General features: G+C 45.9%; 1 protein-coding gene across 7 annotated transcripts in view; it reads left to right on the top strand.

Annotated features, from left to right (window-relative positions):
* The window catches only part of Fbxo25 (F-box protein 25), a 51,030-nt gene extending 41,426 nt beyond the window's left edge, over positions 1–9,604 (top strand). For 3 of the 7 annotated variants that reach the window (XM_087210068.1, XM_004869547.3, XM_004869551.4), the window contains 4 exons: positions 692–874; positions 3,815–3,958; positions 7,131–7,157; positions 7,713–9,604. In XM_087210068.1, the coding sequence (XP_087066194.1) occupies positions 692–874; positions 3,815–3,958; positions 7,131–7,157; positions 7,713–7,802 (444 nt within the window). In that variant the 3' untranslated portion in view covers positions 7,803–9,604. The other 4 variants (XM_087210069.1, XM_004869548.3, XM_004869550.3 and 1 more) reach the window with 3 other exon arrangements.
* Positions 9,605–17,732: the final 8,128 nt, after the last annotated feature.

A 17,732-nucleotide genomic window follows, 5' to 3' on the forward strand; every position in this document is an offset into this window, starting at 1 on the left:
TTCACATATCTTTGTAAGAGATAATGCCTTTTGTCATATAAAAAAGTATAATAATTTTTAGAAACAATCAAGGTAAAAAGTAGGTACAGATCATATCAATTTTGTGTAATACTAGTACCAAGAAAAATGTTAGCATCACTGGCCAAAATCTTTGTCTTACTTCCTCTCGTAATAATAGGAAAAAGAATACACTACAGGTACATCCTCATAGTATAAGTTACAGCATGGCTTAGTATACACCTGATTTTCCAAACTGTTATTCTTCTCGTGAGGTTGTGATTTCCTTTCTCTCCTCCCCCCTACAGTCTATATGAATCCATTGCAGGGGCCCTGAAATACCTTAAATTTTGGTCATTTATTTACCATCTGCATATGAGACTTATAAAGAATAGTGATTTCCTGATTCACTGACATGGGAAATGACCAGTGTTCAAGGCCCTCCTTCCCCATGGACATGGAGATGACCAGTGTTCAGGGCCCTCCTTCCCCTTGAACATGGGGTGACCAGTGTTCAGGGCCCTCCTTCCCCTTGAACATGGGGTGACCAGTGTGCTGGGTAGGCCCTTGGCACGCCAAAGTGAAGGGGCAAGGCCAGGCTAGGGGGCGGAGCCTCTATCTCCATGTTGCAAAGCATTTATTCCAGCTCAGCCATTCCATTTCTATGTGAACAAAGCTACCCTCTTTCCTTCAGCACGTGAACAGCGGCCTCACCCTCAGTGACCTGCCCCTGCACATGCTGAACAACATCCTGTACCGCTTCTCAGACGGGTGGGACATCGTCACTCTGGGCCAGGTGACACCCACCTTGTATGTGCTCAGTGAGGACAGGCAGCTGTGGAAGAAGCTGTGTCAGTACCACTTTGCCGAGCAGCAGGTAAGTGTGTTAGGCCATCTGGGTCCACTGTGCAATCAGAAGGCATCGAGATTGCTATGGTCTCTCGTCTGTCAGTTAGCCAGATTTATTTTCCATATTCAAAGAGAATATGATTCTGAAAATAGCCCAGAAACAAACAGTGTAGCCTGAGCCATGTTCTCTGTTCCACCTGTTGGTGACAGGATCTCCAGATTCCCCTGCATCTGCCTGTCACCAAGTTTTATGTCTTGGAGAAGACCTGCAACTATAGGAGTCTTGATTCTCTGTCCTCCCTCTTGAGTCCTGAGGAGCTTATGGACATGATGAGGTGCAGCCAGCAGACTCCAGTGTTCTTCTTCCACAGGAAAGCTCTGCTCTGGCTCTGCTGAGCCTTGCCCAGCGCACATGCAGAGTGCTAGACATGGGTCTGTGTGAGGAGTGGCGAGTGCCATGGGAACGCAGGATGGAACTGTGCACGCTCATGGGGCAGAGCAGCTCTCAGCAGAGCAGGCCTGGTGTGGGAGGGTATCGTGAGCTAAAGGGGCACTGGGCAGTGGCCAAGCCACCAGAAATCCTTGTTCAGTGTGCTCAGTGAAACCAGTATAGCATGTGGAATGTACCACAGCTTTCAAAGACCTCTGTTCTTGCTTAAACAGACTGGCATGGTACAGTGGACCCTTTACAGGATATCTTAGGAATAGAGGGTGGCAACCAGGGAAGACCTCAATGGCCTGGGGCAGGAGGGTACAGAAGGGACCTGGCAGAATCCCAAGAAGACACCAATCAGGAACCAGGGCAGGTGTAGGAGCGACCACCAGAGGACAGGGCTCAGGAACCTTTAAGAGGGCCTGCTGGGGAAAAGAATGAGTGTTTTCCTATTTGAACAGGAAGGTGGAATTCTAAGTCAGCATTGGAAATGGAGCTGCTGATTGAAGGGAAGCACACTTGGGGTGCCTATGTGTCATACACTCACCCTGAGACCTCCCACCCCTGGACACAGATGCTTGCAGGAAGAGGAGTGAGAGCTCCAGCCATGCCTCTGCTTAGCCTGGCCATGAACAGAAGTACTGGCCAGAGCACCAGACAAGCATTTAGACCTCCAGGCCTCAACCATGGTGAAGTCCCTGGAACTCCTTGAAGGACATTTTAATGGGGTTGTGTCTGTTCTACACCAGTACTTCATGTCCCATAAAAGGTTAGGTTATTTCTCAGTTAGCACCTAAGGCTCACCTTGTTTGTACTACATCTTTTCTTGACTGAATTATGGAAATACAGCATCCAAAAGCTAAGTATCTATTCTTCAGAGCCTGCTAAGTAACAATGGGACCCTTAAAAAAGATAAGCATGTTAAAAGCTCATTCCATGAAAATACCAAAGTTGGTAGGCATCCTTGTGAAGAGCAAATGGTGGGAAGAAGGAGCTGGACAGCATGGTCCTAAGTGGTGCTGGAAGGGCCCACTGACCAAGAAGGCTCAACTCAAGCCTTGGGGCAGGCAGGTGTGGGGCTTGAGTACAGAAAAATGGCAGGTGGCTTTCTAAGAGGAGGGCATCAGGAGGGTGGACACAGCATCAATGTGAAGGAGCTGAGAATGCAGAGCTGCTTTTGTCTCTAGGAGCTGATAGAGCTGGGCATCTAATGCTTCCCTTCACTTTTCATGCTTTTCCTCCGATTTTATTAGGAACAGGATTTCCTCGTGGACTCCGCTCTTAATTTCCAGGTCTTCAAAGCCACGACTCCCTCCCCCACCACATGAGGGTCTTCTACAAGTGACGGTTCTCAGTTATGAAAAGCAAAGCATGCTCATGGCAGTGGTAGTTCTAGATGAAGCACAAACAGCAATGCGTGATGGCCCGTCAGAGCCCAGTCACCCAGCTGCTGTCAGCCTTCACGATATTTGACAGCCGTCACTGCAGCTGATTTCAGGGTATTGCCATCACCTGAGAAGGAACCTCATTCTGTGGCTGTCGTCCCACCTTCCCCAGCCTAGGGCAGCCCGCATCTGCTTTCTCTCTGGAGATGTCCCTGTTTGATTTTTGGCTTGAGTGGAATATAGACTCTTTGTCTTCTCACGCCTGGCTCCTTTCCCTCATCACAGTGTCCTCTCAGCTCCACACGTGATGTTATGAACCGGACCTTCATTCCTTTCAAGGCTACGTAATATTCTACTCTAGATACACCACATCGTGTGTACCCTTCCTTCAGCTGGTGGACATCCAGTTTGCTTGCACCTTGTAGCTATCAGGAGCACTGCTACTGTGTATATGTCTCTGCAAGCCTGTGTGGGACATGTTCCCAGGACTGGAGCTGCTGGTCAGACCGTGGCCCATTTAACTTTTGGGGAACTGCCAGGCTTTCTACCCCTCAGTGCTGCGCAAAGTACCCAGCTCCTCAAACCCCCAGCACTGGCTCTGACTTTCTGTTCACAGCTGTCTGCATGGGTGAAGTGGTGTTGTGGTCCACTTCCCTGATGATGGGTGGTGGGAACCGCTTCCCGAGATCACTGCCCACCTCTGTCTTTTCTTTTTTTTTTTTTTGGTTTTTTTGGGGGGTTTTTTTGGTACCGGGGATCGAACTCGGGTCCTTGCACTTGCGCAGCAGGTGGCGAAACCACTGAGCTAAATCCCCGGCCCCACCTCTGTCTTTTCTTGGAGACATCTTTTCAATCCTGTAGCCCATTTCCATAGTGGGTTGTGTTATTTATATATTCTGCATATAAGTCTCTTGCCATATATGTGGCACAAGTTACGTCATTCCAGAGCCAAGTCTTTAGATCTGTCTCACAGCTGTTTGGTATCATACAAATACACTGTGATTTATTTAACTTGTCCTTTATTGACTTAATCCAAATAAGCTTGATTTCAAATAGGTAAATGTTTTATATACTATACTGCCTTTGAAAAATAGTTTTGCACCTAAGTTTTGAAAATCATCAGGGTCTGAACAGAACTTTGTTTCTTTAGTTTTGTAGACATTTGATCCTTTCAGAAAAAGGTCATATTGAATGGAAGTTGATGTACTTTACACTTCAGAAATATTATCCAACTAAAGAACAGTATGGAGATACCTTACATTTTTGTCGGCACTGCAGCATTCTTTTTTGGAAGGTAATAATTTAAAATGTACTCCTGAAACTTGAAGGTTGGAATTGGGTGAAACAAACCATTCACTTGTATTTTAAGTAGAAAGGTAAGAAAAAGTAGAAATATAGTTTGTGATGAGAAAGCTAATGGGATATATTTTACCATATGGAGGTGGGAACAGTGTCTGTAACATATGCACCTTGTGTCTTGAGTCAGCAGTGTTGAAAGCTGAAATGCAATCCATTTCTCCCCACAGGGACACTATCTCCCTCTCATGGACATTAGCATGTAGCAGGCACCAAGGGAGCAAGGAGGCCTGACACACAGCCCGTCTGCATCTGGCTGCAATTGGCCTCTTGTGTCCTGTCTTAAAGACAAGCCCACTGTCTAAAGAGGCTAGGATACACTTCAGTTCCCAAAGCAAGTACTTAGAGCAAGGGGGCCATAGAGATGCACAGGCTTCAAAATAAACCCATCCCCTTCTTATTTAGTCAATCAAAACTTGAAACTATCAGAATTTATCTGCAGGTAACAAGCTAGAAACATCAGCTTTAGCAGTTTCCATATCCAGAGAGTAAACAGGGAATCCTTCACCCCCTGGCTTCCTACTAGTTGTTTTAAATCCTGCTACCCACACTTTGTCTCTGATGACAACATGCTTTCCCTGGTCAGAAGTGGGCCCTGTAGACTGCTGCTTTGGTACAATGTATTTCCTTAGTGTGTTGACATTGTTTGTCGTTGGAATGCATTTACATGGTTTGCCTGGTGTTTGAATGTGTTTAATAGGAGATTTTACTGGGGAAAAACTTTAAAATGATTTAAAAAAAAAACAAAAGCAAAACTGGTACCTGGGGTGAGCAGCCAGCCTTGACCCCACTGACCCAGGCTGTCGTGGGGATGGACTCCTCTCAGCTGTCTCCAGGTAGACAAGGAATGGGGCTTCTGCATTTAGGGAAGTAAGGCTTTTGCTGGTAGACAGCATCACCTGCTTTGGTTTTTTTTGCTTTACATTTATCTAAATGCATTGTCAGGTCACAAAGTGAGCACTAGATATTGGAAAAGACGCAACTGCTTTTAAATTTTTTCATTCAAACTGTTTATGATAGAATAGCTTTTTTTTTTTTTACTATGATCCATGGCTGAGCCGAGAACCTAAAGGTGTTGAGATTTTCTTGTATTTTAATAGGGTTGGTTCTCTTTACTGTATCAGATGTAAGCAGCATTATGAACACTTGCTGATGCCTCCAGCAAGAATAATCGACAAGGTTTGCTACTTCTGAGTTTCTGTTTTATATCTTGGTGTGACTCCTTCTGTCAGAATCAAAAATGGCAGGATACTGTGTCTCAAAAGCAGGGACCGTCCTGGGCCTAGACTCGCCCTCAGCCTTGGGTGACATCGGCCACAAGGAGTGTCTTCTCTGTGGCCTCACCTGGCATTGGCACCTGACCTGGCCTGGTCCTTCCAGGATCAGTGCACTGGCTTTTCTTCTGTCCTGTCACCACGGTGGATGACACCCTGTCACATTTCCTTTGAATTCATTGCTTCTCTTCTTTCGCCTGACTGGACTGTTTTATACTATGGAAATATTAAAGTTATGGACAGAAGGCTCTCAGTTTTATATGCTTGTATTTTTCCCAGATCAGTGCCTGATTGTATTGGAGCTCTCCTATTGGCTAATAGACACATATACTTTCTTTGTAGTGTCTGTGCTGTTAGGCAGTACAAGAACATGTTGCTTGTTTGCTGAAATATGTAAGATCTTTTTTTTATTATTAAACTGAGAGATGAGTTTTAGCTTTCCAAAAGAATTAGCCTATAAATTCCCATCTTGCTACACATAATCATGCTGTGGAAATTCATAATGAATCCTTCCTAGCAAAGAGGCATGCATTTCCAGCCTGGAGAGGAGTGATGACATGCTCTGCTATAGTGTGGTCCCAGGAACCCCTCAGCTCAGCTTCTCCCACTAGACATCCTTCCAGGGGACCAGTGACAGTCACATTTCTGCCTCGTAAAAAGGGAATGCCCTCTCCTGACTTAGTGCCAACGCCATCAGCACCCCCTGCCCAGGGCAGGCAGCTCCAAGTATCTCAGGTGTGGCCATGTGTAGACCACCAGCCCACCCATCCCGGAACAGATGTGTGCTGCCCAGGAAATGGTGCCTGTTGTTTTGTCATTTCTTCAGCATGTGAACTGAGACACTGAAGTCATCTCAGACCTGTTAAGGACAGGCAGGCAACTAACCCTTAATGGTCTCGGCCTAGATTGAGAGCCACCTCCACATGTTGGACATGGGGCCATTCTCCATGCCCTGCCCTGACCCCTGCAGAGGCCCCTCATCTGGCTCCAAGTGGGATTTTTATCTGTTATGAATCCACTGTTTTGAAGAGTTATGCTTATGACTTTTCTCCTTGCCTTTATGACCCACCTCAGTGGCCACCACCAGGTCACTGGGTGCTGAGAAGGGCAGAGTTAACGTGTGAGTGTTTCTATACCTGCCCCTCCCTGTTCCCCCAAGTGCACAGAACCCCAGCCAGACACTGTAGACTTGCAGGGCTCAGGAAGCCAGGATGAGGATTCAGCATTTGTGTCACTTTCTTTTCTCAGCATATGATTTGCCAAAAGTAAGGGCTGAGCACCCAGCAAGGACCTTGCCAAGCCCATGTGGCTGCCAGGAGCAAAGTTGTGGCTGGAAGCCCAGACCCCACCCAGTCAGTCCCTGGTCTCTGGGGAGCCGTCTCCACATAAGCAGGAGTGGGGTCGGGAGACCCTTGCCATTCTCCCTGAGGAGCAGTGTCAGGGACAGGCAGAGGCTCGACCGCAGGGCACTGGCAGATTGTCTGAACAACTGCTACACTGTTTGCAGTGCAGTCGACATGGAAAGGTCAGCACTTCCTCTCATTTTGTCCATGAACACTTCTGAAGGTTTTTCGGCACTGGCCCCATGACTTGTCTGTTTGAGATACTGAAAGGAAATGGGATTTTCTCCTTGTCCCAAAACAGGGTGTCTGATGGTGCCTTCTCTTACTTTGCATATTTTGTATTGTCCAAATTTAGTTACCTGATGCTTTTAGTTACTTTCATGAAGAATGTGCATCAAACCTAAATGCTAACTACTTCCTGCTCTTTCTAACCTGATTTCTCCTTTCCTTCCTTTGCTGTACTTCTTGCTGGTTCTTTTCTGCGCCATCTCAGGACTACCACCTTGCGTGGTTATTCAAGGTACTTCGGTGTTCTGTGCACACAGTTGTATCGCATGCCCCTCTGTCCTGGCTGGAGACTCACTAAAACTGTAGACCTGTCTGTCCCTAAAAGCTCACTCACAGGACATACCCAGCTCAGGGTAGTCCCCAAGGGCTGAGAACAGCCCTACCTGGCCTCTGGGGATGGTGACCGATACGGTTTTTTTAAAATGTTTTTGTTTTTTTGTTTTCCTGGTTCCTCAGCTCAAGTAATGCCAGACCCCTCACCCCTGCTGTGGGCAGTGGTCTGGGTCTGATCAGCCCTGTGTGGCAGGAGCTCAGGTGAGCAGAGGCCACTGTGGCCAGAGCAGCCAGGCTGGTTACAGAAGGATCAGGATGAGGGGCAGGCCAGGGGGCAGAGGGATGGCAGTCGCCTGCACCTGAATAGGAATCCCCAACTCCACTGAGACTGTGCTGGGGTCACTGTGTTCTAGTGATTCTCACTGTTGAGGTGGGGCTGGGCTCCCTTGGCCAAACGCTGTGACTTCTCTCTGGATGTGACAATGTCTCCTGATCCATCTTCTCCTCCCCACAGGACTCAGGACACCCTTGCACTGCAGCTGACCCAGACAGCTGCTTCACGCCTGTGTCTCCACAACACTTCATTGATCTTTTCAAGTTTTAAAGGCAGTCCTCACCACTGTCCTTGTTGGACACTACACACTGTGCTTTCTGTGTGGTAGCTGGTAGGAGATGTTTCCTGTGACCAAACGCTGCCTCGGAGTCTGAGGGCCTCACTTCCTGAAGGAACATGAGAAACTGCCCTCATCCGCCCCGTAGTGGGAAGGCATTGTTGGACATTGCTGGACATTGCTGTCTCTGAAGGAGTCAGGAGACCCAAGCAAATCATTTCTATTTCTTTCTTTAAATCTTCTCTTCTTCTAAGCACATTAAAATTTGCAATTTTGTATATTTACAAATACAGATCAAAAAAGCTTTTGGATTTTCAGCCCTACATTCTGTGTTGAACTGACACAACCAACCAAGACTATGCTTCATAGTTGCTAAATTACAGTTTTCAATCTTATAGTAACCGAGGTACAAGATAGAACGATTGATCCTTGTAAATACATTGTACAGAATATTTATTTTTCTTAAAACGTGATTTCACACCTGCAGTGGCTGTACCCATATAAGTCCTCCTTGGTGACTAGGGCGAACCTAGGGAGACACTGGGTGTTTTCATCTTGGTATTAACTCCCTGGGCTGTGAACTGTGCCAACTCTCTGTAGCCGACAACTGTTGGTCTCTGTTCCTGGGCACCCCTGCGGCCAGGCCCAAACCCCAGATGGAGCCTCTGCTGAGGGAGGGTACGGCAGCCCAATGAGGCCTGCGCTGAGCTTGGGTAGAGGGCGCGGCTAGAGACAAGTGACAAACATCCGTCTGTTGATCCCGCTTTGTATGTCTTGCATCTTGCTGAGAGAAGTGGTGTTGGTGGTTTTGATATCATTTAAGCCTTCAAAAGACTGTCTTATTTTTTAAATAATGCATGTCCATTTTAGAAAGTCTTGAAAATAAAGGTATACCAAAAAGAATTTAAATCACCCATAATTTCACCATGTAAAGATAACTTGTACTTGCTCAAAATACGAGAAAGTGCCCCTCAGCATTTGTACTGTAAATATGTTTCATGGTATACTTCATCTTTGAATGGGTTGGGTTTCCTGACAGATCATTTAAAACCTTTCTTCTAAACATACTAAAATTTGTAAGTCTGTCAGTTTGTAAATGTAAATCAAAAAAGATTTTGGATTTGCATCCCCATCTTTTGTACTAACAGACACAAATACTAAGAATTACACCTTCGCTCAGATGCAGCACAGACAGCAGGGCCTCTGTGTGAATCCTGGAGTAAGTTCTTCAGATACCATCAACATCCTGTCTGCTGATTTATGACCAGGATCATCTTCCTGCATCTTACACATGACTGAAAACACGGCTTCATTGGCTGCAGCTCACGGGATGGCGGAGCCACATCTGATACGTTACGAGTATTGGTGACTGAGTGGGACCATTGCACACCCGCTCTCATGGCACCATAGTGATAGGTCACATCTGTCACGGCTTTCAGTGTGTTTCTAGGTCAGCAGCCTTTCAGAAAGGGAGAATATTACATGTCCATTTTTCTTGCAATATGGATACATGTTTCATGGTATACTTCATCTTTGAATGGGTTGGGTTTCCTGACATCATTTAAAACCTTTCTTCTAAACATTTTCAAATTTATAAGTCTGCCTGTTTGTAAATGTGGATCAAAAAAGATTCTGGATTTGTGTCCCCACCTTTTATACTGAACATGTGTACCGCTTATTGGTGCTGTTTTAACAGCTGAAAGCTTGGGTGTATGGTTCGTTTACCCCAAGATGGGGCATTTCCTCTGTATTTATTTATTGTAAGGTGAGACATTTCGTTTGTGTATTCATTGGCTACTTGTTTTCTGTGTGCTCTTTGCCTGCTCTCTTCTGGTGTCTTGTCTCTTTCATATCAATTGCTTCTTAAAAGGATATTAACCTCTTCAAGTTACAGTTCTTTTCACCAATGGGTTATAACCTTTTAACTGTTATGATGCTGTTTGTGCTTTGGAGTCACACATATCCACATGTAACTTGTATAAATTGAACAATTCCTCTCTGATAAAAGTAACCACACTCAACACCTTTAGGCATCAGGGAAAACACATTTAGCTGTTAGGGAAACACAAATCAAAACTACATTAAGATTCCATCTCATGGCTGTGATCAAGAATACAAAGAACAGCAAATGCTGGCTAGGGTGCAGGGAGAAAGGAGCTCTTCTGTGCTGCTAGTGGGAATGTAAGTACAGTCACTGTGGAAATCAGTGGGGAGGCGCTGCAGAAAACTGAAAATAGGGCTGCAAGTGACCCAGCTGTACCCTCATTGGAATATCCGTGAAGGAATTAAAATCACCACATTATGGGGATACCTGCATACCCATATTTATTGCAGCACAATTCACAGTGGCCAAGACGTGGGGCCAGCCCAGGTGCCCACTGAATGGGTCAAGAAAATATGGTATGTCTACACCATGGAGTATTGTTCAGCGGTGAAGAATGAAATTATGTCTTTTTGCAGGAAAATGAAATGGGAGATTGCCCTGTTAAAATAAGCCAAGTACTACATTTTTTCTAATACGTGGAAATCTTAAGAAAAAGAAAAAAAAGCCATACTGAGAGTGTAGGGAGGACCCAGCCACTCCTCTCCTGCACACATGGAGCTGGGGAGTGACCCCTACCTGCAATGTGTGTTAGTGCAGCCCCACAGGAGAGCAGAGGACATGGAGCAGGGCAAGACTTGTTCTTGTCACCAGCAGGAGGCTGCAGAGTCAGAGGACAAAGACAAGGGTAAGGAGAGCAGTGCTGAGGTGTGGTCACTTACAGATGCATTTGAAGGGTACTTGAGAACACAGGTTCTGTTAGAGGGCCTCAGAAAGGACGCCCCACCTTCACTGGATAGACTTCTGCAGTGAAGCGGGCTTTCAGGGCCCCAAGAGCCCATGGCCAGAAGGGAGCACTTACAGCTGCCCAACCAGGCCCAGAGCACTGATGTCTGTTGACAGCCAGTTGCAACTTCCCTTTGTCAATTTTAAGATTGAGAAAGATTCATTTCTCACCTAATTTATAAATACATGTGAGCCAAAAAGGGCCAGGTGTCTGCCTCTCTACACCAGGGCAGGGTGAGCTTCGCAACAGCCTGCTGTCTGCCTTCTGTGTACAGATTGTTCAGGCCTTACACAGAAACTGGTCTGCTTCACAGCCGTGTTTAAGGGCCCAACTATGCATAATTTTTGCCTAAAATGTTTTTAGAATCAAATTTATATAAGCTTAGGGTATTTTGATCTTGTATCCCACAACCTTGCTGAAATATTTTTGTAGAATCCTTAGGATTTGCTATATACTAAATCATGTCATCTGCAAATAGACATGGTTTTACTTACTGCTGTCCAACTAGATGCCTTTTTTTTCCTCTTTGTTTTGTGATAGTTTTTGGTATTTTGAGACAGGGTCTCTCCATCTAGTTTGGGCTGGCCTTGAACTCAGAACATAGCCCAGGCTGGCCTCAAACTCCAGGAAATCCTCCTGCCTCAGCCTCCCAATCGCTGGAATTACAGATCTGTGCCACCACATCCGGATCTTTCGCTTACCTAACTGCTGGCCAGAACCTCCTGCACTGTGCTGAGTAGCCATAGCAAAAACCGGCTCCTTGTCTTCCTGATCTTAAGACAGTGTGAGGGGGCTCGGCCTGACACCAGCCTGGCCAGCACCTTAGCATCCCTGTGTCCCCAGTGGCCTCAGCTGACCTGTGTCTGCTGAAACAGAACTGTGCACCCAAGCAGGCTCCGCCTCATCTCCCTACCCTGTCTGCACAGAGGAAGAGGCCCCCCTGCTTTGGACAGGTATTCTGCTGGCCCTATCCTGCTCCTGTCTGTTTTTCTAGTTCTTTAAGGTGTAAATGTAAGCGGTTGATTTGAGATCATCTATTTCAGATTTCCTTTTACCTCCCCTTTTGCTGCATCCCGTAAGATTTTGTGTATTTTTATTTTAACTTGTCTCTAGATATATTTTAATGTCCCTTGTTTCTTTGATCCATTGGTTAAGAGTGTGCTTAATTTCCAGATTGCGGACTTTTTACTTTTCCTTCTGCTATTGATTTCTAGTTTCACCCCATTATGTCCAGAATACATTTCATTATTTCAATTTTTTGAGAAGAAGTGAGACTTGTTTTGTGGTCTAACATGCTGTCTATGTGGGAGACTCCATGTGCACCTGGATAGTGTGGGCTCACTGCTAGTGGTGCACTGTATGGGGGTCACAGCCCCTTCCTGACCTGGGTGCCCACTGCTGAGGGGGACGCTGGGGTCCCCTCATATCAGGCTTCCCTACCCTTCGACCCTGTCTCCATCTCCCTTGTTGCACCTTGTAAGCTCTGGTGCTTAGTATGTGTCTACTTGTTATATCTTCTTGGTGAGTTTTCAGTGTTTTTAATTTAAACAACAAGGATGAAGTTACAGATGTCTGGGATTTACTTCAGCATAATTCAAATAAGACAGGTCAGGAGTTGACCACGGCTGGAAGTACAGGTATGCACACCGTGTATGGGATCCACACACTTGTTCTGCAGAAGGGTAGACAGTATTTGCAGACCCACAGTGCAGCCACAGGCTGTCCATGCACAGGAGCCACTCAGCTGCATTCCCAGCTAACCGGATGCTGAAATGTGAACTTCATGTTCTTTTATAGTCCCTCACAATTTTAAAATGTAAAACTGTTCTGGGCTTTGCAAAAAAAAGTCACAGGCCAAACCTGGCCCACAAGTTGTAGTCTGCCAGCTCTCCTTGTCCTTATCTCTTCTTTGGTATATGTTTGTCATTTTCATTTAAAATCTTGCATGATTTTAAAGTACTTTTGTAATTGTTACATTTTTACTGCAAAACTAGTGTATTCTCTTTGTAAAAAGTTTTCCTAAGGGCCAAAACAAAAAAAAAAAACTAAGAATATTACTCATAATTGCACATCAGGATAATTACTCATAATTGATAACAGCTTTCACGTGTTTTATATGGCTTTTGAAGATTCATAATGTATTCCCAAGTGAGAGAAGCAGTACACACTGGGACATACCACCCTCCTCCTGCACAGACCCAGAGCTTCGGGCATTGTGTGTATCTCCCAAAGGGAGAGGCCATGTGACCACCTGTCTGGATCCCAGAGAAACACATTTTCATGTGCATCTGCAGGGGTCTTTGCAGATTGTTTACTGAAAAAAAGTTACCATCTCAACTTATAGCACCATTGGAAACCCTAGACTCTAAACGTGAAAGAAAAGAGTCATTTCTCAAAAAGAAGATGAAAATAAAGCAAATGCTATCTCATATCACATCTACCTCATCAGATTGTTTTCTTGAAAATACCGTTAAATGATCTAAACTTTGTAATTTTTTTTAAATCATAAAAGTATTTCCCTAAAACACCCAACGTTAGTTGTGTCTTAGTATGAAGGTTGTTAAATAGAAGTAATTACATAGGGACCAATATCATCACTTGTTTTGAAAGCAAAAATTCTACCCAAACTTTGTCACTAAGTGAAAATCTTATTTGCACCTCTGGAAATTCATGTGGAGACATTAATTTCTGAAAATACCAATCCCTCTAACTTGATAGCCTCCCAGAAGGGAGGATACAGTCACAGTGTGGGAGAGACATCTCATCCCATGGGGTTTCAGCAGCAGCAGCAGGCCATGGTGGCACCTGGAGTGGATAGTATAGCTCACAACCCAGGCGCAGTGGACGGCAGAGCATGGCCACAGGCCTTCACAAAGAAGGTGACTGGATGCCAGGGATTTAGCTCAGTGGTTCCGCCACCACCTGCCTCACAAGCGCAAGGTCCCGAGTTTGATCCCCAGTACGAAAAAAAAAAAAAGATAAGCACAGAAAGGGCCAAGACAAAGTTAGATTCCTAGGGCCACCCAGGAGCCCCCAGTCAGAAGGCTCCATCTGCCTTCACCTCTGCATGCCAGCCCTCACCCTGCTTTCCCACTGAGCATGCCTCTGTGTCCAGAGCCTGTGCTCTGCTGACGCCAGGCCCTGCCTATGTGCCGCGGTGGCCATTCTCCTCCCCACCCTTCCCCTTGCCTCTGCCTAGACCCAAGAACAAATGCTGTTGGAAACTGCTAGGGGCTCAGTATCCACATCATAGATTTCCCTCAGCAAACTCAAGGTACATTAGGGAGCACTAGCTTTTTTTTTTTTTTTTTTTTAAGTAAAGCCAATCCACAGGTTGGCTCTGAACTCCGTAGCTCAGGCCAGCTGCATGCCTGTAGCTCAGGCTCACAGCCGCCATGTGTGGATGGGATCTGGTTCTGAGCTGTTCTTGCCTACCTGTCCTTGCCCAGGAATTGGAGGGGAAGGTGCCCGCTGGGTCCCTGAAGTAGTGGTGGCGAACCTATGGCACAGGCACCACAGACAGTTGTTTGCTATCACTGCAAGCTCTAAAAGGTTCACCATCACTGCCCTAGAGCGTGGACCCACAGTGCCTCAGCTCTCCAGGTACTCTGGTCTCAAAGTGGTAACGATGGTTCTCATTCTTGCTGGGGTTTTTAAAACTCATGTTCACCACAAAATCCTTAAGTCGGGAGGGAAATGAAGTGATCTCCCTGGATCGACCCAGAGGTGGTGCAGCCAGCATCAGCCCAGGGAGACAGGAGAGGATCAGGCAGCAGGGGACCCAACCCAAGAGCTGCCCAGGATAAGTTTTAACTCGAATTTAACCAAGTTGTTTTTTCCTAACTTGTAACTTGTAGGAAATACGTAGGATGGAAGGATTACTAAACACTACAAAGAAACAGTAGTGGATTCTGGAAAGACAAGGATGCAGGCTTTTCAATTTTAAAAGGATTTTGGAGATCTTGGTACCTGGTTTAGGGGGGAAACACCATAAAAGCAGCAAAAAGACCTTTTCCAGGCAACTGGGGAACTTAAATATGGCTGTTGGATGAATCAGAAGCTATGTAGGAGCAACCCTGTCATACAGAACGGCACATACACAGGTGTCTGGTCTCAGGCTGCCCTCAAGCAGCATCTGTGCACTCAAACACAAGAAAGCACTTGCTGACTTGCGATGGTTTCAGAGTGTCCTGTATGCTTTGGCAGGTTTTATTTTTGTAATAAACTTCTAAAAATGAAAGTCTCCTCTGCAAAGCCAAAATAAGCCAAATTGAAATATGCTAATTAGTATGGTAATAACTGCCTCTTGGAGCTTTACTTATAATTTTTTCCTCTTACCCTCTGACCTCCAAAATCTCTTGAAGGTTGAGAATGCAGTCGGCTTGAAGGGTTGAAAAAGCAAAACCTCCCATCTGCCCCCTCCAGCCCAAAGCCCATTCTGAGCATTCCTAAGGCACACCTGGCTTGCTGGGAGGGGGAACTCCTCCCTGAGCAGTTACCTGGATGTGAACCCCTACGTGAACCCAAGTCTGCAGAGCTCTTCCAGACTCTGAGGAAGGGCGAGCGGGAAGGGCTAAGCAGAGACCCATGAACAGGATCTGGGTCTCAGAATGAAATTAAGCCCAAGCAGCTTATAGATTCTAAAAGATCCTGGTACAAGCCCATTTTTAAAAACATCTGCATAAGGCTGGCTAATTTAGGGTATCTTGTAATTCACATTTAGAGGAACTTTGTAAGCTCTGGTTATTTTGCATAGCAAGCCACAGACCAAACTCCAGAAGGAACCTTGTCCCCACTACTCTGTAATCCCCTGGTTTTCCCACTCAGCCCCAGACTCAGCTCCCATTCCCCTCCTGTCAAGATCATGCTCCATTCAGACAGCAAAATGGCAGATTTGCTTGAGGAAAACGTCTGCCCCAAGACAAAGCCCTGAGCACTGGCCTTGGTCACGAGGGAGCTATGCCAGTCCACACCACAGGTGGCGGCAGGCCCAGGCCCTGCCGAGTCGCAAACAGTCCGGGCACCTTTAAGAACACATGTAAGAGGTGTTTGGAAGTGCACAGCTTTCCCTGCCCACACCTGAGTCCCCACCTGACTGCCTCCAGATGCAGTTTATTTCCTGTCCACACTGACCATCCCCAGGTGCTCACCAGTCAGATTCTCCCAGCTCTGACTCTCCATAAAGTAGCATGGCAGATCCAGCCCCTAGAGCAGCCCCTCACCTGACTGTTGGGGGTGCCGGTGAGCGGGCCCCTGGCGCAGCTGTGAAGATGACAGAGGGATAAAGGATGAGTATGATGTGCGGCACCAGAGCGAGGGGCTCCCATCAGGGTGGCAGATGTGCTGGCTATGACCCTCATCATTTTGTCTAAACATCAAGTTTTTTAGAAAGTAATTTAATTGGTACATTTTAGGTATATAATATGATGATATGCATCATTGGAAATTTGTACCTTTACATAATATATCTTGATTCTTATTTTTACATCAAGTTATTTTTAAGTGGTCTTGCAACAACTACTTAAAATTTTTGTTTTGTTCAGCTCATTTCTGTTTTCTTTTTGTTTTTTTGCCCCAGTACAATTTTTGGCAGAAAGTCTTGCTGAGTCCTCAAACACAGCTGGCTGTTTGAGCTGGGTTTTCTACTTCAAGGAAGTGAATCAGCCTTCAAAAAACAGGCTGATTTTGTCTGGCTCATCAATCCCCACTCCCTCATCATTCCACTGTGCCAGGTCGTTTTCTAAACTTAAAATCAGTCAATAGCCCTGATGCCCCCTGGCCAGCAGAGGGAAGGGGACGACCAGAGAGTCCCAAACTCCATAAGGCTTTCCACCAGTGAGAAGCCCAAACACTAGCCTAGGTCATATTCCCAAAGTCCATGCAGTGACGGGCTGACCCGGAAGTTGGGTCCACATAGCCTAGCTGAGAGACACCTGGGCCCAAAGTGGGCACCACTTGTAGTTCAGTCTCTTTATGATCTGGGTAGATGACCAGGATCACCTGTGGTCTCACTCAACAGGAATCAGCAAGAGGACGCACAAGTGAAGAGGGGAGGCTGGGGCCATGACTTTTACCCTTCATACTCCACTGGGGCCACCTGCAACCAGCCCTCCTACCCTCTGGTTACTTCATTTCCTTATGGGGGGAGAGTGGGCTTGCTCAAAATACTAAAAGGCACATTTTCTAAACACATAGCACTTCATCATTATGCTCTCTTCCAACTTTTTTTTTTTTTTGGAGACAGTCTTGTATAGTTCAGGCTAGCCTTGAACTCTGTCTTAGTTACTTTCTCATTGCTGGGACAAAATACCTAACACCTGCAGTTAAAGGAGGAAAGGTTTGCTTTAACTCACAATTTGTAGAGATTTCGGTCCACAGTCAGCTGGCTCCAAGGCACACCAGGATGGAAGAGGAGAAACAGTCCATGGCAGAGTAGGCAAGAAGGCAGCAAAGTAATCCTCCTTCTCTTTTGTATACCATCCAGTCTACAAGCCTTTTGAGTGGTCCCACCTACATACAGGGTGGGCTTTCCCATTATCCACACCCAGAACTATGCTAAACCAATCCATTGACTAATTTAGTACCACGCACCCTTAATCTCAGTATCACACCCTAGATCCAGCCAGCTCCAAAAAGCCCTATCAGAGCATGAGGCTTTTGGGGGAGGGGGGCATCTAGATACAAGCCATAACAAATTCAGTGATCCAACGGCTTCAGGCTCCCATGTGCTAGGATTACAGGTGTGTACCACCATGCCCAGCAATCTTTCGACTTTTTAATGTATTCCAGAAAGACTGAAAAATATAGCTAAAAGTCATCCCATACATAATCCCTTCATCTTAACATATATTAGCCACATGGCCTGCTATGTTTCTTGGTCCTTGTGGGTTTGAAAACACTGGTGGTAGGGTGTGTCTCCTCTGGTAAAGACATCACCAAGATAATGGATTCTCCATCAAAGGTCACCAGACTCCAGTACAGTAAGCTACATTGGACTAGCTTACATTTTAAAAAATAGATTGCCAAGAAAATCAAGTGGCTATTATAAATATTATATTTTGTTACATCTCATGTTCTTAGGAATCATAGCACAGT

This window comes from Heterocephalus glaber, unplaced genomic scaffold (assembly GCF_053883595.1).
Source record: "Heterocephalus glaber isolate CG9 unplaced genomic scaffold, H.glaber_assembly_v1.0 deba00001104, whole genome shotgun sequence".
Taxonomy (NCBI): Eukaryota; Metazoa; Chordata; class Mammalia; order Rodentia; family Bathyergidae; genus Heterocephalus; species Heterocephalus glaber.